Source organism: Pangasianodon hypophthalmus, chromosome 4, assembly GCF_027358585.1.
Source record: "Pangasianodon hypophthalmus isolate fPanHyp1 chromosome 4, fPanHyp1.pri, whole genome shotgun sequence".
In the NCBI taxonomy this organism is placed as follows: domain Eukaryota; kingdom Metazoa; phylum Chordata; class Actinopteri; order Siluriformes; family Pangasiidae; genus Pangasianodon; species Pangasianodon hypophthalmus.
Window position 1 is genome coordinate 1,976,000 of NC_069713.1, and position 22,506 is coordinate 1,998,505.

At 40.9% G+C, this 22,506-nt stretch overlaps 2 protein-coding genes across 4 annotated transcripts in view; both read right to left on the reverse strand.

Annotated features, from left to right (window-relative positions):
* The window catches only part of LOC113524094 (uncharacterized), a 28,153-nt gene extending 19,031 nt beyond the window's left edge, over nucleotides 1-9,122 (reverse strand). The window contains exons 1-3 of one of the 3 annotated variants that reach the window (XM_053233586.1): nucleotides 8,970-9,118; nucleotides 6,889-7,000; nucleotides 6,460-6,706 (exon numbers count right to left, since the gene is read on the reverse strand). In XM_053233586.1, coding sequence (XP_053089561.1) covers nucleotides 6,460-6,706; nucleotides 6,889-6,999 — 358 coding nt within the window. In that variant the 5' untranslated portion in view covers nucleotide 7,000; nucleotides 8,970-9,118. Of the gene's footprint in view, nucleotides 1-6,143; nucleotides 6,353-6,459; nucleotides 6,707-6,888; nucleotides 7,001-8,969 lie in introns of those variants that run through there. The other 2 variants (XM_053233588.1, XM_053233587.1) reach the window with 2 other exon arrangements.
* Nucleotides 9,123-10,569: 1,447 nt separating this feature from the next.
* LOC113524132 (uncharacterized) overlaps nucleotides 10,570-22,506 on the reverse strand; it is a 30,050-nt gene continuing 18,113 nt past the window's right edge. The window contains exons 7-11 of the mRNA XM_026910263.3: nucleotides 22,282-22,501; nucleotides 18,353-18,552; nucleotides 16,816-17,082; nucleotides 16,617-16,723; nucleotides 10,570-14,201 (exon numbers count right to left, since the gene is read on the reverse strand). Of these exons, the coding sequence (XP_026766064.3) occupies nucleotides 13,915-14,201; nucleotides 16,617-16,723; nucleotides 16,816-17,082; nucleotides 18,353-18,552; nucleotides 22,282-22,501 (1,081 nt within the window). The 3' untranslated portion in view covers nucleotides 10,570-13,914. The remainder of the gene's footprint in view (nucleotides 14,202-16,616; nucleotides 16,724-16,815; nucleotides 17,083-18,352; nucleotides 18,553-22,281; nucleotides 22,502-22,506) is intronic.

The following is a 22,506-nucleotide window of genomic DNA, read 5'->3' on the forward strand; positions in this document are numbered from 1 at the left end:
TATACTACATCTCTGGGGCCTGTGAATGAGTCCCATGGCTTCTCGTATCACTGCTATGCTAATGACACTCAACTCTATTTGTTCTTCCAGCCTGAAGATTCATCGATCTCAACACACATCTCTGTCTGCCTGTCTGACATCTCGGACTGGATGAAGGAACACCTTAAGCTCAACTTGGCAAAAACAGAGCTTCTCGACATCCCTGCCTGCCCTTCAATCAACCACAATTTCACCATACAGCTAGGCTCGACCACACTCAAGCCAACGAGGACAGCCAGAAACCTTGGGGTGCCTTTCGATGACCACTTGAACTTTACAGACCACATTTCAACAACTGCATGGTCCTGTAGGTTCATTCTGTATAACATCAAGAAAATCAGACCCTATTTCACTGATCATGCCACACAGCTACTAGTCCAGGCTCTTGTTATCTCAAAACTGGACTACTGTAATGCACTAGTCTCAGGCCTCCCAGCCAACTCCATCAAACCCCTTCAGATGATTCAGAATGCACCAGCATGCCTCATTTTCAACCAGCCCAAAAGGACCCATGTCACACCCCTCTTCATCTCTCTCCACTGGCTTCCTGTTGCTGCCCGCATCAAATTTAATGCCTTGATGCTCACGTACAAGACCTTGTCTGGAATAGCACCCTTGTACCTCAATGCTCTCCTTGAGGTTTATGTTCCCTCCCGCAACCTGCTACATTTACGACCGATGCCTGGTAGAGCCTACTCAGTGAGGCATGAGGTCCCTTTCCAGAACCTTCAAACTGACTGTCCCTCAGTGGTGAAATGAACTTTCAACCTCAATCCAGACAGCAGAATCCATCGCTATCTTCAAAAATGGCTAACGACCCACCTCTTCCATGAACACCTAACTAACTCTTAACTTGTCCCCACTCAAAAAAAATCTGCACTTACGTTTGCTTTTACAACTTTACTCTGTGCACTTTGCTCCTCTAGCACTTAATTAAGAATCTTGCATGGTAGCACTACTTGTATTGTTCTCTGCTTGATGCACCTCTTTGCATATATTTATTTATATTTATATTTATTTATATTTATATTAGCTGGCACTAACAAGATGGTGCCGCACATGGCAGCCTCAGTTTGTTGTTCCTTGGTACTTGTACTATTTTTGTTTGTTTGTCCTGTCTTAAGCAACTTTTTTCTGATCACCTTTACAAGAAACGAACTCCTGGACATCAGAAATAGCGCACCAAATAACTTTTTGCCGACATTTGAGCATTCAGACGTTTTACTGGACATTTTAGTTGGAGGAGCTGCAATCCTATACAAACGCTCCAGGCGACGCAAATGAGGGAAGCGCGCTGGTGCGCTCGTGAAATTCCGACAGCGCGGTTTTAGGACTCAGGAATAAATCAGACGAACTACAACTCCTCACCTGCACAAACAAGGACTTTTTAAACTCTGCTGCGCTTTGCTTCATGGAAACCTGGCTGAACGGAGCCATCCCGGACAGTGCGCTTCATCTAACGGGCTTCCAGCTGTTCAGAGCGGATCGCGTCACCGAGTCGTCGGGGAAAATGAGAGGCGGTGGATTATGTTTTTATATCAATGAAGGCTGGTGTACAGATGTGACAGTTTTTAAAAAGATGTGCTGCCCAAATATGGAAGCTCTCTTAATTAACTGTAAGCCTTTTTATTCGCCGCGGGAGTTTTCTTCGTTTATTCTGGTGAGTGAGTACATTCCTCCCGACGCGCATGTGAGCGCAGTGCTAGAACTGTTGGCAGACCAGATCACACACACAGAGCAGCGTTACCCGGACTCTTTCATTATCATTTTCGGTGATTTTAATAAAGCTAATCTCACCCGCGAACTGCCTAAATACGGACAGCACATCACATGCCCCACCAGGGACAGCAATATACTGGACCATTGCTACACTGTTTTAAAGGATGCATACCACTCTGTCCCCCGAGCAGCTCTGGGACTCTCTGATCACTGTTTGGTTCATCTTCTACCGGCTTACAAGCAAAAACTTAAATCTGCTAAGCCTGTAGTAAAAACTGTAAAGAGATGGACTACTGAAGCAGAGCGGGACCTACAAGCCTGGTTCGACTGCACTGATTGGAGTGTTTTTGAGGCTGCAGCTACTGATCTGAATGAGCTCACCGACACTGTGACGTCCTACATCAGTTTCTGTGAGGACATGTGTGTTCCCACCAGGACTTATTTAACATTAAACAACGACAAACCTTGGTTCAGTGCAAAACTCAAACAGCTTTGCCAGGCCAAAGAGGACGCCTACAAAAGTGGGGACAAAGCCTTGTACAAACAGGCCAAATACACACTGAATAGGGAGATAAGAGTGGCAAAGCAAAACTACTCTGAAAAACTGGAAAAACAGCTTTCAAGTAATGACTCTACATCAGTGTGGAAAGGCCTGAAAGCCATCACCAGCTACAAGACCCCATACCCCAGCACTGAGGCCAATCAACAACTGGCTGAAGACCTGAACGAGTTCTACTGTAGGTTTGAAAAGCCTGGTCTGACACCCCACACTCGCTCTGACCGTCTCACAAAACAGCCTGTACTTTCTCAGCCTGTACTTAAGATCTGTGAAGATAATGTACGCAAAGTCTTCGGGAAACAGAAGATAAGGAAAGCCAAAGGCCCAGATGGTGTCTCTCCAGCCTGCCTCAAAGTCTGTGCTGTCCAGCTATCATTCATCTTCACATTGATCTTCAACAGATCACTGGAGCTGTGTGAAGTCCCCTCCTGCTTCAAACGCTCCACCATCATCCCTGTACCCAAGAAACCAAAAATCACAGGACTAAATGACTACAGACCTGTTGCTTTAACGTCTGTGGTCATGAAGTCATTTGAGAGGCTGGTGTTGGCCTACTTGAAGGACATTACTGGACCCTTGCTGGACCCCCTGCAGTTTGCTTACCGAGCAAACAGGTCTGTGGATGATGCAGTCAATATGGGTTTGCACCACATCTTCCAACATCTGGACAAACCTGGGACTTATGCAGGATCCTGTTTGTGGACTTCAGCTCCGCTTTCAACACCATCATCCCAGATACCCTTCTGAATAAACTGACACAGCTCTCTGTACCCACCTCCACCTGTCAGTGGATCACCAGCTTCCTGACAGACAGGCAGCAGCTAGTGAGGCTGGGAAAATTCACATCCAACACCCGCACCATCAGCACTGGAGCTCCTCAGGGCTGCGTTCTCTTCCCATTGCTTTTCTCCCTATACACAAATGACTGCACCTCTAAAGACCCCTCTGTCAAACTCCTGAAGTTTGCAGATGACACTACAGTCATCGGTCTCATTCAGGATGGCGACGAGTCTGCTTACAGACAAGAGGTTGAGCAGCTGGCTGTCTGGTGCAGTCACAACAACCTGGAGCTGAACACGCTCAAAACTGCGGAGATGATAGTGGACTTCAGGAGAAACCCCCCTGCTCTCCCCCTTCTCACCATCATGGACAGCACTGTGGCTGCAGTGGAGTCATTCAAGATCCTGGGCACCACCATCTCTCAGGACCTGAAGTGGGACATTCACATTGAGTCCATTGTGAAAAAGGCCCAGCAGAGGTTGTTCTTCCTTCGTCAACTGAAGAAGTTCAACCTGCCACAGACGCAGATGACACAGTTTTACTCAGCTGTTATTGAGTCGGTTCTGTGCTCTTCTATAACTGTCTTGTTTGGGTCAGCCAGCAAATCAGATATAAGAAGACTGCAACGGACTGTTAGGACAGCAGAAAGTATCATTGGTGTGCACCTGCCCAACCTTCAGGACTTGTACAACTCCAGAGTGAAGAAACGGGCAGCTAACATCATCACAGACCCCTCTCACCCCGGCCACAACCTGTTTGCACTCCTCCCTTCAGGCATGCATGTATGTACCAAGGGCACCTTAAAAAAACCACAACAAATTCCTTGTGTGTCTGCGCACACACTTGGCGAATAAAGCTAATTCTGATTCTTCTTCTGATTCTGATATTTCCTCATTTGTAAGTCACTTTGGATAAATGTAAAAAAGTAATGTCTTCCCCAGCTGGCTCACACAACACCTCCCAGTCTGTGGTCGCAAAGCAGACCTGTAGAGTTTCTTCTGCTTCATGTGACCACCTCCTTATGGTCTTCTGTGTCACAGACTGCCTTTGGACAACAGGCAGGTATCTTGGTGTCAGCAGAACCACCTTGTGTGTGGAGGCAGAGCAGATGAACTGTATGCACCCTTTACATTTGCATACAGGAGGTCCAGTGCACTGTTCTCTCTTGTTGCACAGTCAATAAACTGACAAAACTTTGGCAGTGTGGTGGAGAGCAATACATTTTGGAAATCACCATAGATTACAAGAAAAGCGTTCGGATGCTGACTCTGAAGTCTCGTGATAACCGAGTGGATATCATCACACTTGACTTCTGCATCAGCTGCCGGTGGAATGTAAACAATCACCACAATGGCAACCGTGAATTCCCTTGGCAGAAAAAAAGAGATTGAGGGAATGAAAGGCTTGTACCACTGTCTCATTGCTTTCTTTTTAATCCAGCTCTGGACCCTCTGTATTCTTTCCTCAGTCCTGCACTATAAACCATGTGCAGGACATCCACGCTGACTTGTGAAGCGCAAAATGGTCACAGCTGTAAGGGAAACTGGCAGTCTTTTCTCTGTTTTTTTCCATTTGGACTGTAGAGTGTACCTAATTTAGTTAGGAAAAAATGTCTCTAGAGTTGGAAGCTGCTGTAACTGGCTGCCACTAGATGGTGCCATCTTGGATAATGGAAAATATAAAAAATAACTATTTAAATGACTCAATCATACCTACCAACCTTTTTGTATTTTGCACTGGAGCTTACATCAGAGTATGCTAGAACAAGTTATCACTAAATAATATGCCAAAAGAGCAGTCTTTTTTTATAATAAAACATGGCAGATGAGCCAATCAGCATGTGATCTGATATGACTGACAGTCCCACCCCTTTTGCCCATCTCACTTCATTATTGTTTGAGCAGGTGCTCTCACCACAACTCAATTTTCCCACCTGAAAGATGTGTTGATGTGGTGTAAGGGAGAAGAATTTTCTCCTACCTGAAAGTGAGAACCTTTCAGTAATGAAGTGCACTGCAAACAAACTTTAATGCATAATTTGCAGTTGTCTTTACTGCAAAAGCAATAATAAGTACAAACTGCAGGAATAAGAGCAATGTCAAATGGTTATCAGCTGCAGTCTAAAGGTACATCTCTACTTAGTCATACATTAAACACTCATGGGACAGATTAAACACACACACACACACACACACACACACACACACACACACACTGTATGAACTCTCATGTGACAGTCTCAGACCCCCACAGCCCAGCACATCCCCTTTTCTGATTAATCAACGCCCTAGGGACAGAACAATGTACAGAATGGTAATTCAGTAACTAGCAAGTTACTGAATATGGCAGTGTGAACTGTTTCCACAGGCAGTTCCCATAGAAACCCCATCACGGGGTTTTAAAATACAAGGTGGCTCATTGTGTGCACTGGTCCAAAAGTAAACTTGCCTGAATCTATCTCGACCTTAACCCCAACTGTCATAAACTTCATCAGGGCCCAGCTAATCTTGTCCAAATGTTTTGGACCTACCCTGCATTTCTGGACATCTGTGTTTAATTCATTGTCATCCATTACATCTGTAGATATCTGCACTTCACCCATAGCTGGGCTGTTCTAGTCCACTTGAAGAGTCTCCATCCTACCTCCCATACTCAATGGATAAATGATGGCTTATCTTTTATGCAATTACAAAAAATATGATACCCCTTTTGAAGCCCACAGAGCAACAAAATTCTCCAAAATTTTTGCCGCCTTTCTTAGCTAATATGTTAATAATGTCCAACTAGATGCTGCCCCACACACTGAGTGCACCACTGACTTGCAGTGGCACACAATAGTATTTATCACTTCAAACAGCACACAACATTCACTTTTTTGTCTGTCTTTTTTCTTTTTTTTCTTTTTTTTTTTTTACATTTTTTCACTTTTCTTGTTGTATTATTACTTTTTTCCCCCTATGTTGTCTTAAGCATATGCTGTAGACAAATGGCACAAATAAATCATAAAACAAGTTAGCACCAGTGCTCAACATGTCTTGCATAGTACCTGTTTTTGATGAAAGCTGCTTTTCTGAAACCAAAATACTCCTGCACATGCAAGGTGCTTTTTCCAACTTTTACCAACTTGTCCACTTGACCTTAGCTCTCATTCACTTGCTCAGATGAAGCACTCTTCTTTTTGCTAATATTCAGTGCCTGCTCTCCTAATAATTGTGCTTTGTTGCCATACACAGCACATGTGGTGAGTGAGCACTTCTGCTTGGTCATACCATGACAAAAAATAAGTGATAAAATTAGGGTGCAATTTGTGTTGTTTAACCAAACATGTTTTATAAAATATATTTCTGAAACAAATGACATACCATAATTTGGGCATGCTGAGTTCTTCTCTTCATAATATATGTCGCAGTCCAGATGTATTTCACGGCGGTCTCCACTCTCTCGAATTGTGAAATATGGGCTATCCTTTGCTCTAATTATGTACCACAGATGTGGATTGTTGCAACATTCCATCTCTGAGCACTCTCCATACTTCAACTTGATGAAGAGTATTGGGTAAGTAAGTGGCTTTGCAGGCACTATCTGTTTTTGGTTGGGTTCAACTGTGAACTAAACATACACAGAAACAGATATATGACTTTGAGGCCTATATATTCACATACACACATGAATGAAGAATTATAAAAATGGAATCAAATAGCATAATTTTTATGTTTCAACATGATATGTATGGAATTTGGTCATTTTGATGATGTCACATCTTATGTAAATGTATTGCCTGTGTACATTACTTTGCAACATAGCTGAGAGCAAGACCAACATTTGATGCAGACGGTCCATTTGTATTGAGTTTTATTGTCAAATGTTTGGTTTCCAGTAGTATGATTTCCTCCCATCCTCATTCTGAAATGAAAGAGTTGAAAACAATAAGTAACATATAAACCTGTGTGTGTGTGTGTATGTGTGTTACAGTAAAATACTGAGTGACTGTGTGGTGTAATGAAGTGGAGGCACTGTTACCACCCCTATTATTTCCTTATAACAGTCCCCAAGTGTTTCATTCCTCTTATACCATAGCACTTTGCACTTTACCCACAATTATATTTACTTATTTATTAATGACACGTCATACTTTTTATCCTTTTATTGTTGCCTTAACATTGTGGAATGTCCACAAAAGTTAGTTCGTGTCCTCACTTACGTTATAGCAGCTATAAACAGTCATTCCCTCACCAGCCTCTCTTCAAGTTAATAAGCCAAAAAAACTCACCTTTCATGTTACCCAGAAACCGCAAAGAAGTGTAAACTCCTCTGTCCTGAAGATGTCGAAAAACTTAAAGTTACAGCTTTACCTCTGACTAGAGACCAGGGGCATAACCAGATCTTTTTCAATGGGGTGGACAGGTTAGACTCAATGTCCCTATTGTGGTGGCACTTTAGGGTGGTGCAAAATACTTATCTGCATCCATAGAAAATGACAATTTGGCTCTACTTATCTGTATATTGCCTGAGTAGGATCCCAATCGCACATAAAAAGGTACACAGCTAAGGAACATTTGTTTGTCATCCTACAAGATAGATAAAAGTCATAGCTAATATATAGTACATCTTCTTCGACTCTCGACACACACACACCATTTCCCAGAATCCTCCACAACCACTAACCACTTCTGCTATGGACTCACACTACACTACAAACACATGAGCAGTCAGATTCAGAAATTTTATCTACACACAGCTGAACACAATCAGCACTTCTCCTCCAGAATTTCAATGAAACATCTCCTAGTTATTCTAGTGACATTTCCAAGCCTGTTGTTTGTTTCTGGATTATAACCTCTGTTTGTTTGTTACTTTTGATTCTTGTTTTATCTACATTGCTCACCTGATTTTTTTTTTTTTTTTTTTGGTCAAAAAAAGAATAACAACACCCACCTTTCAAGTTCCATAAAAATATTAATGAGTTACATCCGTTTAAGCGATTGGACTGCGGCATGTATAATGTATACTAATATCAAAATATCTGATCATTTTTGAGTATTGGACTCTTGAATAATTTGACATCAAATTTGTAATAAGTCAAACCCTGTAGAACTAATATGAGTTCTAATATAATATATAATATAATTATGCAAATTACCTTGAACTGACTCATTAGGGAAAAATGTATAAATTTCAAATTTATATCCTGCATTTATTTATTTCTGTAAAGCTGCTTTGTGACAAATTCCATTGTTAAAAGCACTGTACAAATAAAATTGAATTGAATTGTACTTCTGCCAGCCGAATTTATAATCGACCCACCAGGAATTCTCCCGAATCTGTAACATTAGCCACTCCGGATATGGACCATAGTTACAGGGTTTCTTTTAATAGCACAAACCGAGCACAAATAAACAGCACAGACGTGGAGCAATGTGAGCGACATGGGGTGGGGAGTGACGTCACACAGCCAAAATAATAATAATAATAATAATGATAATAATAATAATATCTCAAACACCAAACCAGCACAAATGTTCATTTTTGCGGCACAAATCAGCACAAACGTAGCTCGAATAACGAATGGCATAGTTTCTGTGAGTAATAGTGACTACAAACACTAACACTAGGGTTCACTCTGACACGCCAGAGTTCTCTCACTTTACTCACAGCTGATTGGTCCAGTTTGGGGTTGAGTTCTCTTACCCAGAGTAACATGAGTACCCAGAGTACCATGGCGATGAAACCTGATTAAAAATCTTACCTGAGTATCCACCTTCATGAAACAGGCCTCAGGGGCTTGAGGTAAAACATTATAACGCCTTTAATGTATTATTATTATTATTATTATTATTATTATTATTATGAGAAATAAAACACAGTCACTTACAACCCCTTGCAGCAGCAGGAAGGTTGCTGGTCTCCTGGAGAAATGCCCTGGACTGTAAAAGGTGGTGATTTTATTGTTACAGGGGTCACACCACCGGCACTTCAGAAAAGCGCTGGTCATCCCCCCCTGTGCACTCAGTGCGCATGCGCACTACGCTTTACAGCAAGTACAGCCCATTGCGCTTGGTGTAGATGCTTTCAGTTTCATTAAACCCGCCTCGGTCTGATCCAGTGTTAAGCTTTAAGTGTTAAGCTTTATATAGATTTGCTCATACACAGAAAGATTAAAGTTTTAAAACTTAAGTATTTCGCTTATTGCACAGAACAGCCATTCATATTCATGTTAAATGTTTGTTAAGTCACATGACACGTTCAGCTTTATGTGCCGTGAATGCTAAAAAACTGCCTTATGTCTTACGTATATGGTCTAATTTATAATATCTGTGGCCGAAAATTATTTGTTCAAATCGTATGCTCTTTTAATTAACAGCATTTTATCAGCTTGCTTCATTCACACTCAAAACCTCAAAGTGACTTCAAGGCAATAGGTAAACTTCATCATTTCATCATTTCATTTCACCACAATAATAATAATAATAATAATAATAATAATAATAATAATAAAATTTATTATGCCTGTGTATTATGCCCTCATGTATGTGTTAGCTTCTGGCTCTGCCTTTTAGTTATGCTGTCACAGCTAGCCAGAGTCCCTGCTTGCACTCTGCACGCAAAGTACATCGTGCTTAACCATTAGAGGACAAAAGCTCACCTAACAATCTCTCCCTCTCTCTCCATCTCTGTCTCTCTCTCCCTCACTTTCCATGTGTCTCTCTCTCCCTCACTCTCCATGTGTCTCTCTCTCCCTCACTCTCTGTCGAGCTGAGATGCCAGTGATTCTGACCCCTTCTGCTCTCTGGACCTGCCTGACCCATCCTGATGTCCTACTTCTGGTTGGAGTTCTCATCGGTTGAGTTCGCTCACTGCTGCTGGGGCCCCATATGGACGTTCTGAAGAACTGTTTGGATTGCTGGGGATGGTGCCACCTGGGGGCTGTGGAGATGGCTTGGGGATCTCATATGGGGAGCTGTACTGTACTGTACTGTACTGTAATGGCTTGGGACTGCGATTGCTGTGGTGGCTTTGGGGCTGCAGTTGCCACGAGCAGCTTCGTACTCAGGACTCCATCAGTGGACAGTGGATAGATTTTAACCAACCGGACTTCTTGCAAAAACTGTGATGAATTTACTGGTTGCTCAATTGCACTATTTGTCCTTATAGTACACAATAATAGAAGGGAATGATTTATAATCGCACTATCCGTTGCACCCAGATGAGGATGAGTTCCCTTTTGAGTCTGGTTCCTCTCAAGGTTTCTTCCTCATATCATCTCAGGGAGTTTTTCCTTGCCACCGTCACCTCTAGCTTGCTCATTAGGGATAAATTCACATATTTACAATATATTTTTTGAATCCATTTATTTCTGTAAAGCTGCTTTGTGACAATGTCCATTGTTAAAAGCTCTATACAAATAAAATTGAATTGAATTGAACATAGAGCCTTTAAAAAGGCCTCTCAAGGTGCTTTACATAAGGGTATATAAACGTATCAAAAAACAGTTAATAATAAAAAAAGAATTCAATTATTAATTACAATAATAGTAATAACGATAATTAAATGACAAAAAAGTAATCAATTAAAAGCAAACATAAAGAAATAAGTTTTAAGAGAAGACTTAAATATACTAAAAGACTGGGCTTCTGTAAGATCAGATGGCAGTGAGTTCCACAGTTTTGGGACAGAGGAAGAAAAGGCCCCATCACCTGCAGTACCCTATGACCTAGACTCGTTTAGACACCAGAAACATTTCATTCTTATGAACTGTGCAGGAAATTCATGCTTGAGATACAACTATATTTACATTACGACATTTCCAAGAAAAAGTGTCTCCAATGTATCTCCATTGCTTGGGCCGATTGCATGCACAGTTGCATGGTATTTCCCACATTTATTCTACTGGACACGCAATAGTATGACCCATTTTAGGGGTGGTCAAATTTCTGTTGACATTTTCTTTACAGATGGACTGAGCAAGGTGAACTAGTTTTCACTATTAAAACTTAGTAGTATGTGACAATTTCAAGACACATATTATATGTTCCTGATGACTATCTCTGAATGACTCTTTCCTAATCACTGTCTCTGTACTATTCCTCTCTTAATGACATCTGTCTCAAAGATTGCTCTCTGAAAAATGTCTCTGAATGTCCTCTCTAAAGGACTCTCTCTAAACATCTCTCTCTTTAGCTGAAGGATTCCTCTCTATGTGGCTCTGAACTGTTGGAATTTTTAGGCATTCAAACCACTAGATGGCAGAAATGCATCACAGGAGACCAACACTAGCTTTGGAGAAACAAATATGTAAAAATATTAATCTTTATAATGCATCACAAAATAGCAAGTTTAAGATCATTGGATTATGTATGCACTTCATCTGTCAGATGAAGATGCACTTGACTGACACAGATCATTGTAACAGGTTAAGTTTTCTGTTCCCAAAGTTCCCAGTGACCCATAGTCCCACTCACCTACTGGGATCCAAGAGGTCAGTGCTGGTGATCCTGGACCCATGACTGAGTAGATAGTCCTGGAACCTCTTCCAGTTCCTCATCAACCTTCATCTTAGTGGACATGCTCTGCCTTTACTAGGACACCCAGTGTGAACAAGTGTGTGTTTTAAATGCACTTTAATTTAAGTAGAATGATAAAGATATCAAGTTTACACTCGTACATGATACATAAGTTCACATGTCACATTTTGGTCAAAGGTAAATAATCTTGTTATTCTAATTTTTAAAAATATAAAAAGGTATGTGTTTCCGTAGTGATCTAAATATCAGAAAACCTGCTCCATTTCTCCTCTATCCATCTCTGAACCTCTCTCTCTCTCTCTCTCTCTCTCTCTCTCTCCTCTCTCTAAAACATACTAATTTAATTTTATGTAATTTTCTTATGTAAACTTCTCTCAAGTGCATTTCTCTCACTCTATGACTCCTTCCTAAATAACTCCTCTCTGAATAACTCTTTCTGAATGACTCTCTCTCTATGACTCTTCTCTGAGGACCTTCGCTGAGTGACACTTTCTGGAACTGTGTTTTTTTTTTGTTTTGTTTTGTTTTTTTAATTGGGGGACAAGCACTGAAGGTGAGCTGCCATCGCTCTAGCACCACCATCGGATCAAATTTGGGCCTAATTTGGAAGTACATTTATGGTCATAACTTTTGAACCATGTGTCCAAAATTTAAAATCCAGGCATCCTGGATGTCCTGGGTCAAGTCGAGTTCAATGCACTATAATGTCAATTTCCGCTTAATTAGATTTTCCACCATCTTGGATTTTGTCAAAAACAGCTTTTTCTCTAGTCCTCCTACTAATTTTGTCCAATCATCCCCAAATTTGGCATCTATCATCTTCACAGTAAGCCTCACAAAAATTATTAAAAGAATTTTGAATAGTCCAAAGGGTTTGCCCGTAAGGGGCCAAAAAATCTGATGGCAAAGCCGCCAAACAGGAAGTGAGGCTGTATCTCAGCAATGACTTTGTGCACTGACACAAAACTTGGTAGGCAGCTTCAGGACCATGACCTGAGGCAACAAAGTTCATGATAGTGCCACCTACTGGTCAAAAGTTACAATAACATGCCAAAAATGCTTACATCTATCTGCCATTTTTGTTACTACTCCTCCAAATTTTGTCCAATTTTCACCACATTTAGCTCACATCATCTTGAGATCTGTCTGAACAAAAGTTATCAAAGGAATATTAATATTCAAACCCGTTCTCCTCTAATGTGCTGGCAAATGCAAAATACAGGATGTGAGGATGTATCTCAGCAATGCATCTACTTATCATCACGAAACATAATAATTATCTTCAGGACAATGCCCTGAATGGACCCAAGTTGTGTGACTACATCACCTTATGGTCAAGAACTGCAACAACTTTCATTTTTTTCCTTATATCATTTGAAGAGTTTGTGATAAATTCACACTTCATTTTTCCTATAATTCCCTGGAGTATGCAGAAGTGAACACACACCAACATCTGAAATTCAAGTGTACTTCCTGTCAACCATCTTGGATTTTGTTAAAATTTTTTCATTATTTCTCCTAAATATGTTGTCCAATCATCACCAAATTTGGTATACATCATATTCAGAGTAAGCCTTTCAAAAGTTATTTTGAATTTTGATTCAAAGAATTTTGAATATTCCAAATGGTTTGTCTGTAATGGGCCAACAAATCTAACGGCAAAGCCGCCAAACAGGAAGTGAGGCTGTATCTCAGCAACACCTTTGCACACAATAAAGGAGGAGGCAGGAGCTTAGAGACTAATCATACACATGGCGAGTATATTATCAACATAAAATGAGAAAGACATCACTAGCAGTCTGAAATTGTTACATATTATAGCATACTGGTTAATTAAACTCTATGCATGACTGAATGACACTCTGAATATCTGAATGAAACTCTGACACTCTGACTCTCTTGGGTAAATGCATTTTGAAAGCTTGTACAAAGAAAGTTTTATATATCAAAAGAAAAAAGTTAATGATAACATATTGTCATTACTTGTAAAGGTAGTTTTAAACAGATTTTTTTCTATTGTTAACAGAGGACTTAGCACTAGGCAAAGGTAGGCAACTGCCTTGGGTCCCCAGAAGCCAAGGTCCCCATTAAAATGCAAATTAGGTCTATTTTTAATTATTAATGCTAAATAACTTATGCTGAAATTTTAAATATTGATGTTAAAACACTAACATGAGGGCCCCTTTCCTATATTTTGCCTAGGGCCCCGAAATCACTAAATCTGCCCCTGTATGTTAATAAAGTTTTCTTTTTCTTTTGTAGTGTCAAGCACTTATGTTAACAATGATGTGAACATTACAGCTCATCCCACTGAGAATTTGGTCTCACACTGTCTGTGTTTCTTCTGTTTACAATGTTAATGTTATCTTCTATAACCCTTGTTATTTCTCTATACTCTGGTTTAGACATGTCCAAATATCTCTCCTCTTTCACCCACTCCTTCAGGCGATCTGTTTGGTTTTGGTCGATCAGATTCTTCCTGCTGTATTCACGTACAATACTGTTAAATCCGTCCTTGTAGTATTTGTTACTGTCAGTCATTGTAAGTCCTGAATTCTGGGTCTCAAAATTACGTTGGATACCTGCCATAAAATAAGATGAAGAGAATAAATATGTTTAGGTCAGTACAGTACAAATGAGTGCTGATTGGATATAAAAAAAAAAATTCAAAAAATTTAAACACAGGTAAAGTGCCTTTCACAATAGCTTATGTGAATCTTTCAGATATATCAGCTAAAACACTTACCTATAATACTACAATGCCTGGCCAAAAAAGGTCGCTGTTTAGATTCAAATAAGCAAATACTTAAGAGCATATGATTGGATCATTACTGCAATGATTAATGTTTCAGCTGGCAACAATTCTTTTAACCCTAACTGATGCGGTGTCTAGCTTCTCATTTCTTAAACAGCCATGACGGAACTCATATCCCGCAGTCATGGAAAAAATGTTACTGTGTTTCAGAAGGGGCAAATTGTTGGCCTGCATCAAGCAAAGAAAAACGACTAAGGAGATTTGCTGAAATCACTGGAATTAAGTTAGGAACTGTCCAACACACTATTAAAACCTGGAAGGATAGTGGTGAACTATCAGCTTTGCTGAAGAAATGTGGTCGGAAAAAATCTTGAATGATCGTGATCGGAGATCTTGCTTGGTGAAGTCACATTGTAAAAAACGACAGTAGAACTCAGTGCTATGTTTAATAGTGAAAGTAAGACTATTTCCACACGCATGGGATTGGGACCAAACAGCTGTGTGGCCATAAGCAAGCCACTCATTAGTGAGGCTAATCGGAAAAAACAACTTGCGCATGAAGCCCATCATGCATAGTGCCTACTGTACAAGCCTCTGGAGGCAGTGTTATGATCTGGGGTTGTTTCAGTTGCTCAGGTTGAGGCTCAGCAACATTAAATTAAGTCAGCTGAGTACCTAAATGTACAGAATGAGCAGGTTATCCCATCAATGGGTTGTTCTTCCAGGCATATTCAGAGGCTCAAACTGTGAAAGAGTGGTTCAGATAGGAATCATTTTCACACATGAATTGGCCACCACAGAGTCCTGACCTTAAACCCATTGAAAGTCTTTGGGATGTGCTGGAGAAGACTTTATTGAGTGGTTCGACTCTCTCGTCCTCAATACAAGATCTCGGCCAAAAATTAATGTAACTCTGGATGGAAATAAATGCCACAAACAATTCCATGTTGAATGTGTGCCTTAATCAAAGCTAAAATTTTTGGCCAGATATTGTATAACTACACTTTACACTCAAATGTCATCTTTCTTACTTTCAAGTGAAGTGACTTGTGCCCAAGTATGGTGACCCATATGTATGGAATTTGTGCTCTGCATTTAACCCATCCAAGTGTACACACACACACACACGGAGCAGTGGGCAGCCTTTTGTTGCTGCAGCGCCCAGGGAGCAGTTGGGGGTTCAATGCCTTGCTCAAAGGTCTCAAAGGTATTGAGGGAGGGAGAGAGCACTGGTCATTCACTCCCCCCACCTACAATCCCTGCCAGACCCAAGACTCGAACCCACAACCTTCAGGTTCACCTTCGGGTTGCAAGTCCGACTCTCTATCCATTAGGCCACGACTGCCCCCAACCACAACTGCCCCCAACCACAACTGCACCCTTTTTTATTAACATTTTATGTCCATGAGCCCTCCATTATCATTATGAAAAAAGGGCTATTTTATTTTCCCTCAACTCTGTTACATGAACATCTTTATATTATATTCAATTATATATTATATTCAAGTTTTCTCATACATGTTTCTTTATTTTCAGTGATATTGTGATATTGACTGATGAGGATACTTGTTACGTGATACACTGTTACCCAAATTATATATATATATATATGTGTGTGTGTTTGGATTTGCTAATTCTATGCTAAGAAACTCTTTGCTCTTACTGTAAATTAAAATGAACAAATTAAGAAATTTCAGATTTTGTGTAAAATTGAGATTTTGTGCCTGAGATGGATTAACATGTTTCTGAATGCTTAAATGCATGTTTTCTTAGATGAAGTGTTTAAAAAATGATTTTAAAAGTTATTTTCAGGAGTAATATAGGCTAAATGGTACAACAGTAGTGAAAACACTGAGCTAGCAGATTTGGGTAATAAATTAACACTAGCCTCTTATCTAAACTTGCAAACAGTTTAATCTGTTAGTGTTTAAAGAGTTATGATGTTTGTCCTTTTAGATTTAAAAGCAAACATCCTGCACTTTAACCTCACAGTGACTGCTTCATTTCAAATTCAGCGTGCTCTACCTCTAGGAATGATTCCTTTTCTGAATGACTCCTCTCTACAAACAAATCCTTTCTCTGAATGACTCTTATCTACACATGACTGATCTCTCTGAATGACTCCCATCTGCTTATGTGCTCTCTCTGAATGTCTCTCTTCTCATAATGCCCGTCATCTCTGAATCATCATGTTGTAAGACCCTGGTTTCATTCGAGACATGAAGCAAAAACCAAGAGGTACCTAGATTCTCCCGGATTTTGTCTGAGGATTCTGGGTGAGCCAGTATTAATGACAGCTTCAACACTTTCTCCATATCTCCACTTGCTAAGCTGTTTGTCAGCAAACGTCTGAGGGACATAAATGTAAAACATGGTAGTTAATGTTAGGAACTTAAATTTTACTAGAGAAAGGTTCAGGATGTATCAGAAAGAGTTGAGACCTGCATGCTCTGGATTCAGAACTGTTGCCACTAGTCAGTGCACGTCGATGATCCGTGTACAGCGTGTTCATGCAGAGCTGCATTTTTCCATTCTGGTCATTCTTCATGCTCATCACTAACTCATAGGCTTCCTTGTTGTTTGTTTTGAGCGAATTTGCCATTTCTGGATTTCTTTTGATGAGCGTACAGAGTTCATTTAAGCTACTCTTTGGTGGAATGTGGTCTGCTTCCACCACTCCTGGAGTGGGTTTATCCATGTCTAAAAGGCTTTATAATATTGAATAAGAAGGACATTATTTAGCATTGTTATTAATTTCCTGTAAAGTATGTACATATACTTATGGCAGCCTGAGAAACCTTTCTGCTACAGGTTCTCTACTTTTGCATGTTTCTCAAATAGATGTAAAGTTCTAGCATTTTAAAATCTGGCTACACCCAAAAGTGAAAAAGTAAGAAAACAGCATTTAGAGACTTGATTGTCTAAAAGAGCAATATTCGTCCAAACACATCTCATTTGTAAACAATAAAATTTAAACAAAAGTTAAATTTTGTCCGTTATTGCATTTAGTACTTCCTATCTTCTATAGGCTACTCATCAACACCTTTGTGAAAGTGTGGTCCATGAAATTTCTTACACATAATAGCTTGCGACAGAATCTGATAAAAAATGTTATCTAAAATTCTGAGATTAGACCAAGTTCTTCAGGTTGGATTCTTTAATAAAACATCTCCTCCTCGATAAAACTCTTGCAACAGACAGCTATCAAATTAACCGCATGAATGAGTAGATCAGATTTTTATCTCCCGCATGTTTCATATTTGTAGAAATCATGGTGATATCATAACGTTATCATATAATGGATTTATTTACAGAAAATTACAATCATGATATTGTAACACATGCGAATATAAAGTGTGAGGCTTTATACCATCTGTAGCTCTCATTATACTATATGCACATATATTATATGCACAGTTTAATCCTGCAGGACTGAGCACTTTACTTTTTTCCACCAGACTCCAAGACATAGCACTCAGTGTAGCAACTCAGTTAAAAACTGTCTAAATCAAATAAGGCCCTTAACCCTCAACTGCTCAGTTCTATAAATGTAAATTGCCCTGGATAAGGGTGTCTGCCAAATGCTATAAATGTTAAAACATTACATGATTGCTAGAGTTAAAAACTAGTTAAATTAAAGTGCTTCAGTACATGACCTGCTTGATATGGGTGAATACAGTAACAACTCTTCCAAGATGCTTTTGTGAGAACTGCCTTGGTTTATAATTTTATTCCCTAGCACATTTCGAAATAAAGTTATGCCCAAAGGTATGCTCATCTACATTATATTACTACATGGGTGTCTCCTTTTTTGGCTCCTAGACAGCACAAATTATTTTTCATCATTTTTGGGTGCCAGAATTCAGCTGTACCAGCATCTGGCAGATATTCCCTGGCTGCCTCACAAATGTTGTAATGAATATTAAAGTGTAATAAACAGGCTTAAGTCTAGGAAATATTTATTAATCAACCATTTACCTCTCGTATTCTGCCACTTCTCCCAACTTGTAGTCATTAGTAATTTCCACTGGAGTCTTGTCTCTGATATACCATTCATATTTCTGCTTGTCCCCTTCCCTTAGTCCGGCTTCAATTTTAAATTTATTGGACATGTTTGTCCGGTTGAACATGTTCTGTATCCTCACAGCCTCAGCATATTTATATGGATTAGCTAGAATCTAAAAACAAAAGAATATATATATAAAAATTCCAAATCTCATCAAATACAATCAACCAGCATACATCATGAACCAAAGAACCAAAGAACCAATATATAAATATTATATATATATATATATATATATGTAAAATATTATATATATAATTTGGGGAATACTAATAGTGAAGCAGACACAGGGCCTGTTGCCCATCTTGGCGTGGTGCAAATATGGAGTAATACCATAAATTCATAAATTCTAACTTAGTCAAATACTAACACAGCCTTGCCCTACTTGCAGCATAATGCCAGTTGTAATGCAGGGAGTGTGCCAGCAATTTCAGCAACCTCCCCTAATGCTGCAGGAGTGAAGCAGGTAACCAATGTAACTGCAAGGTGGGCTCCACTGTGGTGTAATCAAAAGAATATCGGTAGTTGACAGAGGGTTCACATGGGCAAAATTGTGATTTCTAAGGCTGTATATACTTTATACATTATACTGTTAATACTCCAATATTTGTCTCTAGTTTTGTGTCTTCTTAGGGTCCTTGTCACTGGTTGTAGCATGAGGCAGTACCTGCAACCTAATCAGGTTGCACAGGTAGTCCAGCTCCTCCAGGATGGCACATCCATATGAGCTGTCGCAAGGAGGTTTGGTGTGTCTCCCAGCACAGTTTCAAGAGCATGGAGGGGATACCGGGAGATGGGCCATTACACGAGGAGAGCTGGACAAGGCCGTAGAAGGGCAACAACCCAGCAGCAGGACCAATATCTGCTCCTTTGTGCAAGAAGGAACAGGAGGAGCACTGCCAGAGCCCTACAAAATGACCTCCAACAGGCTACTGGTGTGCATATTTCTGACCAAACTGTCAGAAACAGTCTCCTTGAGGGTGCCATGAGGGCCCAATGTCCTCTAGTGGGACCTGTACTCACAGCCCAGCACTGTGCAGCTCGATTTGCATTTGCCAGATAACAACACCAGAATTGGCACGTCCACCATTGGCACCCTGTTCTCTTCACAGATGAGAGCAGGTTCACACTGAGCATATGTAACAGATGTGAAAGAGTCTGGAGATGCCATGGGGAACATTATGCTGCCTACAACATCATCCAGCATGACCGGTTTGGCGGTGGGTCAGTGATGATCTGGGGAGGAATATCCTTGGAGGGTCGCACAGACCTCCATGTGCTAGCTGACGATACCCTTACTGCTGTTAGGTACCAGGATGAAATCCCCAGTTCCATTGTCAGACCTTACACTGGTGCAGTGGGCCCTGGGGATCTCCTGGTGCATGACAATGCCCGGCCTCATGTGGCCAGAGTGTGTAGGCAGTTTCTGGATGACGAAGGCACTGATGCCATTGACTGGCCCCCCAAACCTGTTTTTTTTCCCCCACTTTTCCTTCTTCTCTGATGTCTCCTTCAGCTTCCTCTCTCTCAACATGGGTAGAACCTTATGCGCCCACCATGAATGGGGCAAAGCTTAGGCAGGTTTGGTGGCACAGTGGGGAAGCTGGGCTTTTCCATTATCAGCATTCCCTCATGGAAGCAGGAACACTGATCCAGATCCCTGACTTGCAACAGACCTCCCCTGATTGAGCAGGAAATTACTGCATGTCCATGAGTATATGAGGGATTACAAATTAGGCCATGGTGGACTCAGACATTCAGACAAATTAGGCCATGTAACCAGACATTCAGTGTGGGGCATTGGGAAGTGCATGATGGGTGAAGGTGCGATGTGTTCATGGGGATGTTCACAAGTTTCCATTGGTGCCAGTCATTAAAAAGCATAAAGTACAGGTGGTGCTTAGTCCTTGCCTCACCCATCCTCTAGTCCTTGAGAAAATTGGCAATGGTTTCAGGTGTTTGTATGAGAAATGTTTGTGGATGGGTCCTGCAGGAGTGAGGCATGGTGTGGAATGTGCATAGCATTGGCTGGGGAGGAGCCATTGCATCCTCTTCCCTTAATCAAGGTCTACTTCAAAAGAATTGGTATGGAACTCATTGGGCTATTTAAATGGACTCCATGAAGGCATTGCTTTCTGTTGGTTTTAGTGGACTGCGCGATGTGATACCCGGAAGCCATGGCTCTTCATAACATCTCAGCCTGCAGTGTTGCGGATGCATTCATTTGAGTAATTTCCTGAGTCGGGATCCCAAAAGAAAGCCTGACTGACCAGGGCACATCCTTTAGGTCACACACTCTTCGCAAACTGTACGAATTACTAGGGATTAAATTGATTTGTACCAGTATTTGCCATCAGCAAATTTGGACTGGTCAAAATGTTTAATCAAACACTATATAACACAAAAATATGATTCATAAGTTCATTCACGATGATGTTCAGAATTGGGATAAGTGGCTCAAACCATCATTGTTTGTAGTACAAATGGTCCCACAAGCCTTCATGTGTTCTCCCCATTTGAACTATTATATGGGTGCAAGCCTCGTGGCATCAGACATCATTAGGGAAAATTGGGAGGAGGAACCTTCTAAGAGCAAAAACAAAATTCAGTATGTTCTGGACCTGAGAACACTCAATCGTTATAGATTACCTAACGATGTCAAGCTTAAAATTATTCAAGAAGTGTCAAGGGCCCTTTGAGGTCACGAGGCAAGGCGTAGAAGTTGACTATGAGGTCAGGTGAATGGATAGAGGCAATGTACTTCAAATATACCACCTCCACCTCCTGAAACCATGGAGAGACGTGGTTCCTGTGGCTCTGGAGATGGTGGTTTCCAAGAGGGAGGAGATGGGATCTGAGATAAGTCTAAAAGGTGCGGCCCAATTCACCCTGGCCCCCTGTGGAGACCACCTCTGACAGTCCCATAGAGCATAGGCAGCCAGGTTGCAAGGGGAAATCTCTGACTTGTGCTATGCTTGATTAATCAAGGAGTCCCACAGTGATTGAAGCAGCCCTGGGGTCTTGGTGCCCAAGGCTCGCAGATCAGTCTGTTTTTGTACATACTTTAGAAAAGTCAACATGGTGTCTAAATTTGATGCATACCCAATGCATCAAATACATGCATTGATGAACTGCTTGACTGGTTAGGCATGACTCACTTTAATCTGACAATGGATTTAAACAAGGGGTATTAGCACAAGGGTGTCCAATCTTATCTGGGAGGGGCCGGTGTGGGTGCACATTTTCATTCCAACCAAGCAGAAGCCACACTTGAGTTTATTGAAAGCCAAGGTCAATTGATTAAATGTGTGGAATCAAGTGTGGCTCCTACTTGATTGGAATGAAAACCTGCACCCACACTGGCCTTTTGTGGATAAGATTGGACATTCCTGTATTAGCAGATTCCCTTGACTCCAATATCTCAATAAAAAAAGCAGGAGCCCCAGATCCTGTCTAACGGACGGAGCCATGTGAGTAGGCTTTTTGTCTGGTAAAGCGGTTTTGGGTAAGGGCCCATTGTTGCGTTCTTCTGACTTTTCTCTCCCTTTTGTTCTACAGACTGATGCATCAGAGGGAGGGCTGGGAGCTGTTTTGTTCCAGGTGGTGGAGTTGGAGGAACACCCAATGCTGTATGTCAGGTGGAAGCTCTTGGTGAGGGAGACTAAGTACAGCACAATAGAGAAGGATAGTCTGGTCAAGGGGGTGGTCCTCACCCTCCATTACTACCTACAGCAGGCCAGATAGCTCCCCAGCCTGAGTTGGGCAGTGAGGGTACAGTATGTACCAATAGGGGATATACACTATTCTTTCCATAGAGCATTGTTACTTAATAATTGCTTACCTCCTCACTGACTTTGCTGCGGAGTTCTGTGGCTTTTTGTTGCAAAACATCATTTGGGTCGTTAGTTGTTGCTTGAATGACAGCATGAAAAAGACAGTTCTGATTTGAGGAGTCGACAGTTTCCCGAGAGCCGTCAGGGCGTATAATATCAATGTGGCCACTCTGTGGCGTGTCTTTACCCGTAACCCTGTCTTTAAGTTTACTCCATATTCCTCTTTCTCTGTA